Below are 9,241 nucleotides of genomic sequence, written 5' to 3'. Positions count from 1 at the left end.
TCCACCATCTTTCCCAGCACTCATTTGTTGAACAATGTTAGAGGGTATATTTGTAACGTTTATTTGATCTTACTCAAGATTTTGCAGTTGTAATCAGCACAATAAAACAATATTTTGTTGCCTATATTAGTGAAAAGTATGAAACTTTTTATTCCCGGGGTCATGGTTTAAACTGAATTCATTTTTACCTTGTAATCGGTGGTTTTATCCTTACTGCCATCACAACTGAAACTCCACAGTGCTTATTTGATTGTAATTATACACATTTTGGTCTTAATTCACTCCACATTGCACTTGAACCATGTTGCTGTTCCTGGTTCCTAAAGCACTCGCTCGGCAAACACAGTTACGTGCAGCAGACGACTACACTTTATGAGGTGGAAAGCTTTATTCCCTTAAATGTTTACTTTACTCATTATTTAGTTTAACTTTACTTCAAATGTTTATTAATTCATGTCCATTATCCCTTTTTTGCAACTAAATTAACCCCCAAAAATTACAGATATTTCTGAAGTACGAGCAGAGACGGCAAAAAGACTCATCGTTGCAATCTATGGAGGCTTCACACATACGCCAATGCATTTACAAACTGTTTCCATGAATTCTAGTTGTCATATTAATGCAGTAATGATAAAATTGCTGTAATATGTACATATAATACAAATAGATATGCTAATTTCACTTATTTCCCCGGTTGTGGAGTCGTTATACCCAGTTTGGAGGGTAAACACATACCAATTGACAACACTGATAAACAATTGAAGAGCGCAAAACGCCACAAAGAATCCCGTAGTCCCCTTGAATAAGTAGGAATAAGTGCTGGTTAGAGGTCAGGGTTACAATTATTGTGATTAAAGTGCCCCAGCGTCTATGGGTACAAGTGGTGTGCGGATTTAGCAAAGGAAATGGGAAGTTTGTTGACATAGGCGACTCCGCAAACATCGAGATGGCATCAACTTCGAAATATTTGGAGTTGTAAGTAAAAACTTCAAAAGCGTTTTGGGGTTGTGGGCACTGCGTTGGCCACCCTTTTCATTACCCTCGTTTAAATCTTAAAGTATGGCCTTAATTTCTAACTTTGGAGAAAATACTTACTTCTAAAAGGAGAGTAGAGGTCTTGAGTTCCTGTTATCACCACCAACAACTCATGACTGATGACCATACATATCCGGTGTCAGGACGTGTTAAAGTATTTTTTCGGAGGGTGGCCAAAACCTCGGTAGTCGGTGAGTTGCCCAGTCCACTCGGTTGTTTACCCTATTTGACACCCTAATCCCTAGTGGCTGTCGTAATCGCGGGAGCATTCCTTGCAGTCCGTTTGGAGTTATTACCTAAAATTACCTGTTCTTTTTCTGCGGAACTTTTTCCCGTCGTTTTATCTTGCCAGTAGGTTTGAATAATGTTTTTAGACTTTTTTTTTTTTTTTTTCTCTCTCTCTCAATCAATAGGCCTGTGCCTAGGCCCATTCTTCCCCCCAGTTTTGGGAAATTTCTTGTATCAGTAGGCCAATACCTACCCCTCCCCCCCCATTTTTCTTGGTCTGCAGTGGCCTACATTTTAGTCTTCTGGTTGATTTTGACGGTTGGCAGGCCCATGACATCCTGAAGTTCTGTTGGGGATATGCTCAATTCACCCATATTTTCCCTCCCCATCCAGCCTAACATTAATGATGACGTTATTTTTAAAAATTTGGATTAACCTAAAAAATGGGGCACTACGTAGCCCTAATGCATTGCTATAAAAATCGCCTAATATGCTATATCCTATGATACTTAAATATTTATCTTGTCAGTCAAATTAATAGTACGTATATTTATCTAAATGGCTTCACCTTGTTTTTTGCATTTTTGACTGTTAGCCCATTGTTGGTGCAGATCACTAGTTTTTATGTAGCCCACAGCATTCGTACCTCCTCTATTGGACCCCATAGGGGGTAGTGCCATAATGCACCTCATGCAGTACATTATAGGCATTACTCAAGGTTCTTTGCAGTGTCCCTTCGGCCCCTAGCTGCAACCCCTTTCATTCCCTTATCTGTGTCTCCGCTCAAATTCTCTTCTCTCTTACTTTCCAGCCTCTCCTAACAATCGTTTCATAAAGCAACTGTGAGGGTTTCCTCTGTTACACATTTCAAACCTTTTTACTATCAATTTCCATTTCAGCGTTGAATGACCTCTTAGGTCTGAGCGGTTGGTCTTCGGCTTAAATTCTATATTCAATTTTTTCTATCTATCACCTCCTGTATTGGGCTGGAATTTTTAAACCACTCCAGTAAGAATTGTAAGAAATGCATAATTACAAGATTGTCATACATGTAAGCAGTAACAATCTCTAAACAAATGACAAAGCATTATCCTACATATGGCATGGATATTGCTGGGATACATGCCAAGGGGACATCCTAATAATTAAAATTTCCGATGTTATATTGGTGGAGAAATTTGGAAGCAAAATCATGTATTTTCTCACTGTAATAGTGCACAACTTCCCTCAGTATCTTACCTCCATTATGAGAACTGGCTCTTGGTAAAATACTTGTGCATGTATGGCAAAGTAGTACTTAAATGCTAGTAAAAACTAAAAGTAAAAGTTCATGATAGTTATGTCAGTACAGCATTGGCTGTGCATCCATCTAATTATACTTAAATTTTTCCAGTTCAGCAACCCAGACTTACCTGGCTATGTCGGTTTTGCCAATCTACCTAATCAGATTCATCGAAAGTCAGTCAAGAGGGGTTTTGAATTTACACTGATGGTTGTTGGTAAGTTTATTTTTCCTGTAATCAATTTAAGGTGTATCGTTGATAGCTGTTGACGTACACGCAGCATGCAAAGCACTATTTCAGTACAAGAAGACTAAATTGAGTTCTGTTTTGTCTGAAATTCTTCAGGTCATTAGGTGTTGTAGATATGCTGTAAGTGGTAACCCTTTATTAAAATGTCCGAAAGCACTTAAATTTTTGGCATAAGCTATACTGTTTTGTCAAATCTTCCTTAAATGATTGGCTATTTTGTCTGTACTATCACAGAAGTAGAGGCATAGATTTACATTGTACCTACAATTTCAAAAAAAAATTTTATGCATTTTCTTGAAGGAACAGTAAATGCAGGGAATTAAGAATTGTGTTTTATCAAGTGTTTTTATTAAAAACCATATAATATATTACAGGTGAGAGTGGTCTCGGGAAATCCACGCTGATCAACACATTATTTTTAACGGACCTATACCCTGATAGAGTTTTACCCTCTGCTCAAGGTTAGTAAGATTTTGTTTTTCATTGACTTTTAAACAATAAACCATATTTGCATTTTTCAGTATTTAGTAATATTTCAAAATCTTTAAATGGTTAACTGCTTGACTACTTGTTCGTCTCTCTAGGCATTGTTTTAACATTTTCTATGTTAGCAGTCAATGAAATTTATCAAACAAGTCTTATTTATTACCTGTTGTAAGACAAGTCATTGTGTATTTTATGTAAGTTTTGTTTTGTTCATGAAACTTACCTGTCAGATATATATATAGCTGTATTTCTGACGTCCGACAGAATGTTTCAAAATTCGCGGCACACGTAGTGGGGCGGTCAGGTGGTAGTACCCATTCCCGCCGCTGGGAGGCGGATATCAGGAACCATTCCCATTTTCTATTCATATTTTTTCTGTCGCCGGTGCTGCAAAACATCTGTTTACAGTACTCCGTCTAGGAGTTTTTTCATTATCTCGCTTAATATTATCTGGATTGACTTTTGGTATCGGGTGACTTCTGGATTGTTGGATTGGCACGCGTAATAGTGGATTGGTTTTTTATTTTGGATTGGCTTTTCTGGATACATGATGTCTGGATCAAGTTCGGGAAGTTTCAGTGTGTGTGAGGAGTGAATGTAAGGTGAGGCTTCTTAAACCTTCAGTTGATCCTCACACAGTTTTGTATGGATTGCAGGGGGCAAGTTTGCATGGTTGATGATCGGTGCAATGAATGTAAGGATTTGGATGATGATAAATGGAGGATGTATGAGACCTATCGACGTAAATTGAGCGCGATAGAGTCAGGAGGTCTTCCTCCAAGGGCAGCTCTACTAAAGGTAAGGATAGTAACATTTCTCCTCCTCTAACACCAGTAGACTTTTGCCCAACCTAATCCTGTTTTTGTTGCCTTCGGGCCCCCCAGTGCTGTGTCTGGAGAAGGTAACACCCTTTCTCTGATTCTAGAGTCTATTCGTGCTCTCGAATCTAAAGTATTGGCCCTAGAAACCGGCCCTGTGAAAGTTTGTGTTAGTGCCACCCTAGTGTTGTGGAGGGGGCGTCAGATCGGCCCCATAATGCCTCTAGGCCTAGACCTCTATCGGACTCCCAGGACTCAGGGAGTGGGTATGTCCGAAAGCCGCAAGAGGGTTACGGGGGCTCCCCACCGATCTGGCGTCCCTTCGGCAGGCCTTGTTGCTAAATCCCAGGCTGCCAAGGACCGCGCACGAGGCGCGTATCCTGAAAGATTGCCTTTTCGTCTCCGAAGCGTCCTCCCCGCGCAAGGGGTGGAGCGCTCGGAGAGACTCGCGTCCGTTGAAAAGGACCTTTCGCTTTGAGGACGCTTCACGTCCTATTGTCTCCTCTTTCGTCAGAGGACGCTTATGACGCCTTTCCTCCGCAGAAGAGAGGAAGGCTTTCTACCGATGAGGACGTTCGTTTCCACGCACAGGCGTGTTCACCTGAGAGGCAGATAGCTGTACCTGCTAGAAGGAAGGAGGCGTCCCTCAGCCCCTACGCCTTCTCGCAGTCTCAGTCTGCCCCTTCTTTTGCTCCTTCGTCACCTACGAAGGATATCCTTGTGTCCCTTCAGGACCAGATTACGTCGCTGATGGCTCAGAGGACTTGCCCCAGCAGCAGTCGAGCCTAAGCGTATGGAAGGACGTTCGGCTGCCCGTCAAGAGGACGAAGCGGCCTCATTCTCTCTCGGCTCGCCTCGTCTCTCTCTCCGCCTCCGGATCGTCAACGTTTCTCGTTCTCCTAGCAGATCTTTTACTCTCTCAGGAGAGGACGCTCGTCAAGACGCTCGGCGTTCGAAGCAGGACGCTTTGCGCTCTCGGCAGGTAGCGGTTGAGGACGCTCGGCAGGACGCTCGCGTTCTAGACAGGACGCTTTGAGCTCTCTTCAAGACACTTTTAAGGACGCTCGGCAGACGGGCTCGCGCGCGAAGCAGGACGCTTCTAGTTATAGCAGGACGCCTTTGAGGACGCTCGCAGGACCGCTCGCCGTTGTTTTGAAGCATGGACGCTCGAGCGAATGTTATACAGGACGCTTTAGGACGCTCAGGACGCTCGCGTGTGAAAGCAGGACGCTCGAGCGAAGCAGGACGTTGTGAGACTAAGCAGACGCTCTTGTCTAAGCAGACGCTTTTGCCGCGTCGTCAGGAAGCTCGCGCTTCCTTTTGTAGGGACGTTTCTGTTAAGACGTTCACGTGGCTTCTAAGGACGCTCCTCTTTCGCAAGATGTCCGTACCTCTAAAGATCGACGTAAGGCCGCTTCCGTACCTGTAGCGGATACTTCCAACCAACGGAAGTCTTTGTTCAGAATTGAGACTGCGGGACGTACTCCCTCTCCTGATGGGCGTTCTCCAGTTCCTCTTAGGGAGGAAGGGGAACTTAGTAGTCCAGGGCTAGAGTTCCGTAGAAGAAGAACAGCGGTAGCTTCAGCTGTCTCGGACTACAAGGTTCTTGTTAGGCTGTTACGTTCAGCTTCTGGGGAGAATTCCAGCCGACAGCCCCTAGGTCTCCTCCCTCTCAACTTTCGTCTTCCAAGACCGTAAAGACCCCTGAATTTCGTCGAAATGAAGACATCGCTGTCGACCAAGAGGGCGTTTAAGAAACTTCAAGACTTATGTCCAGAAGGAAGGATCAGGGCAAGACCACTTTCGCCCATCCACCCTCTAGACTCGCCGGGAAAGGAGGAGTTTGGTATGAGACCAAGGAGGATGTGGGAATAAAGGTCCCTTCGTCCGCTTTGGGTGACTTCTCCAGTTTAGTGGACGCCCAGAGGAGGTCTCTCTTAGCGTCTGCTAAGGTGTCCTGGACTCCGGTGGAGACTGACCACCACTTGAAGGGACTACTTCGTACCCTTAATGTGTTTAATTTCCTAGATTGGTGTCTGGGAGTTTTGGACCTTCAGTCTAGGAGTCCTGATTCTCTCAGTCTGGGGGAGCTGTCCAGCGTGTTGTCATGTATGGACAAGGCCGTCAGGGATGGTTCGGAGGAGCTAGTTTCGAATTTTGGAACTGCCTTCCTGAAGAAAAGAGCACTTGCTGTGCAATTTTTACTGCTAAGTCGGTTATCTCCCGCTCAGAAAGCGGAATTGCTCTTTGCGCCTCTTTCGGGACCATCTCTTCCCCCAGGCTATGGTAAAGGATCTTGCACAGAGTTTGCAAGAAAAGGCGACCCAGGACCTCTTGGTTCAGTCTTCAAGACGTCCAGCGGTTTCCTTCCACTTTCGACATTCAGCAAACCCCCGAAGAAAGTCAAACCCTTTCGCGGGGCACCCCCCTCGAGAGCAGCTCCTCGAGGGAGAGGGTTTTCGAGAGGAAGAGCTTCATTCAAACCCAAAAACAGCAAATGAAGATCTCGTCCTTCAGACACCAGTCGGGGCCAGACTGGAATTCTTTGCGGAGGCTTGGAGGCAGAGAGGGGGGGGGCGGATCCTTGGACCTCAAGATAGTAGAGCGGGGGTACAAGATCCCCTTTCTACATCCTCCTCCTTTGACATCAACTCCCAGAGACCTCTCTCCATCCTATCAGGGAGAGAAGAAAAGTGTTCTTTTCGATCTCTTAGACCAGATGGTCGAAAAAAGAGCGGTGGAACAAGCTTGGACCTAGAGTCACCGGGCTTCTACAACAGGATTTTCCTAGTGCCGAAGCAGTCGTCAGTTGGCGCCCGGGCTCTGGATGTGAGCAGGCTCAATCTTTTTGTAGAAAAGATAAAGTTCAAAATGGAGACGCCTCAGTCGGTGCTGGGAGCATTGAGACCTGGCGACTGGATGGTGTCTCTAGACCTGCAGGACGCGTACTTCCACGTCCCAGTCCACCCTCTTTCAAGGAAGTACCTGAGATTCGTATTGGACAACAGGGTTTGGCAGTTCAGAGCCCTTTGTTTCGGTCTCAGCAGCGGCCCCGATGGTTTTCACAATGATTATGAGGAATGTAGCGAAGTGGCTCCATTCGTCAGGAATCAGGATATCCCTCTACCTCGATGATTGGCTGATCAGAGCGTCGTCGAGGCAGAAGTGTCTGAAGGACCTTCAGTTTACGCTAGCCCTAGCAAAGTCTCTGGGTCTGTTGTCAACACCGAAAAGTCGCATCTGACCCGACACAGTCCATCGTGTATCTGGGGATTCAGATGGATTCAGTGGCTTTTCGGGCGTTTCCATCCCAGGAACGTCAGCGACTGGGGTTAGAGAAAGTCGCAGCCTTCCTAGAGAGAGAAGCTTGTTCGGTGAGGGAGTGGATGAGTCTGCTGGGCACCATTTCCTCGCTAGAAAGTTTGTCTCGCTGGGAAGACTGCACCTCAGGCCTCTTCAATTCTTCCTTGCGGAAGAATGGACGTCGAAAGAGGACCTGAATGCGATCCTAAGGATCTCCAACGAAGTAAAAGTACACTTAAGATGGTGGCTCGACCCTCAGAAGTTACGAGAGGGCCTCTCCTTAAATCTTCTGAGCCCCGACCTAGTGTTGTTCTCAGACGCTTCCATTTTTCCGGTTGGGAGCAACACTAGGGGGGGAAGAAGTGTCAGGCTCCTGGAGAGGGGAACAGGTAGCCTGGCACATCAATGTAAAGGAACTGGCAGCGATATTCCTGTCGCTGCAGTTCTTCGAAGAAAGACTGTCAAGCAAGGTTGTTCAAGTCAACTCGGACAGTACCACAGCCCTTGCGTATCTAAAGAATCAGGGAGGGACTCGCTCCAGATCCCTTTTTCTCCTGGCGAAGGAAGTTCTGCTATGGGTACGCAAGGCGCATCAAGATCCTGACAAGATTCGTGGCAGGGGTTCAGAATGTCAGGGCGGACCTTCTCAGCCGCCGAAATCAGATTCTACCAACAGAATGGACCTTGCACCAGGAAGTCTGTCAACAGTTATGGAGATTGTGGGGACGTCCTCTAGTAGACCTGTTCGCTACATCAAGGACGAAGAGGCTTCCTCTGTATTGCTCCCCGGTTCTGGACCCAGGGGCAATTGCAGTGGACGCGTTGCTGGAACTGGGACAGACCTGGATCTTTTACGCCTTTCCCCCATTCAAGATCATGGGGGACGTAATGAGAAGTTCGCAGCGTCAGAAGGGACAAGGTTGACTCTGATTGCCCCAATGTGGCCAGCAAGAGAGTGGTTCACAGAGGTCATGACGTTTCCTTGTGGACTTCCCAAGAACGTTGCCTTGGAGGAGAGATCTACTCAGACAGCCTCACTTCAAAAGGTTTCACCAAAACCTCTCCGCTCTGGCCCTGACTGCGTTCAGACTATCGAAAAGTTGGCCAGAGCGAGAGGCTTTTCAAAGGCAGCTGCGAGAGCAATCGCTAATGCTCGAAGAGCCTCTTCAAGAGCTGTCTACCAGTCTAAGTGGTCCTCCTTCAGGGCATGGTGCAAGAAGGAAGGAATTTCCTCTTCCCAGACCTCTGTGAATCAGATAGCAGATTTCTTACTCTATCTAAGAATGTGCAAAAATTGGCAGTTCCTACAATCAAGGGTTATAGGAGTATGTTGTCTGCCGTTTTTCGCCACAGAGGAATGGACCTCTCGACAATAAGGATCTGCACGATCTCTTAAGGTCGTTCGAAACCACCAAAATTCCACAAGCAAGACCGCCCTCATGGAATTTAGATGTGGTGTTGAAACATCTGATGCTAAGTCCCTTTGAGCCTCTCCATGAAGCTTCTCTAAGGGACTTAACGAGAAAAACGCTTTTCCTAGCTTCTCTGGCGACGGCGAAGAGAGTTAGTGAAATCCAAGCGTTCAGTAGCCTAGTGGGTTTCAAGGGAGACAGCGCTGTCTGCTCGTTGAACCCTTCTTTCTTGGCTAAGAACGAGAACCCGTCTAATCCTTGGCCAAAGAGCTTTGAAATCAAAGGAATATCGAGTCTCGTGGGTCAAGAACCAGAGAGAGCCCTGTGCCCTGTCCAGGGCTCTCAAGTTCTATGTGAATAGGACTAGAGAGATAAGAGGTCCCTCAGGTAATCTCTGGTGCTCGGTGAAGAGACCAGATTTGCCGTT

At 46.1% G+C, this 9,241-nt stretch overlaps 1 protein-coding gene across 2 annotated transcripts in view; it reads left to right on the top strand.

Moving 5' to 3' along the window:
• Positions 1-2,587: 2,587 nt before the first annotated feature.
• Positions 2,588-9,241, top strand: part of LOC135209092 (septin-2B-like) — a 58,712-nt gene continuing 52,058 nt past the window's right edge. For both annotated transcript variants that reach the window (XM_064241687.1, XM_064241686.1), the window contains exons 1-2: positions 2,588-2,762; positions 3,170-3,256. In XM_064241687.1, coding sequence (XP_064097757.1) covers positions 2,594-2,762; positions 3,170-3,256 — 256 coding nt within the window. In that variant the 5' untranslated portion in view covers positions 2,588-2,593. The remainder of the gene's footprint in view (positions 2,763-3,169; positions 3,257-9,241) is intronic.

The sequence above is a fragment of the Macrobrachium nipponense genome, chromosome 37, assembly GCF_015104395.2.
Source record: "Macrobrachium nipponense isolate FS-2020 chromosome 37, ASM1510439v2, whole genome shotgun sequence".
NCBI classification, from domain to species: Eukaryota; Metazoa; Arthropoda; class Malacostraca; order Decapoda; family Palaemonidae; genus Macrobrachium; species Macrobrachium nipponense.
This window is presented reverse-complemented; position numbering and strand designations above follow the sequence as displayed.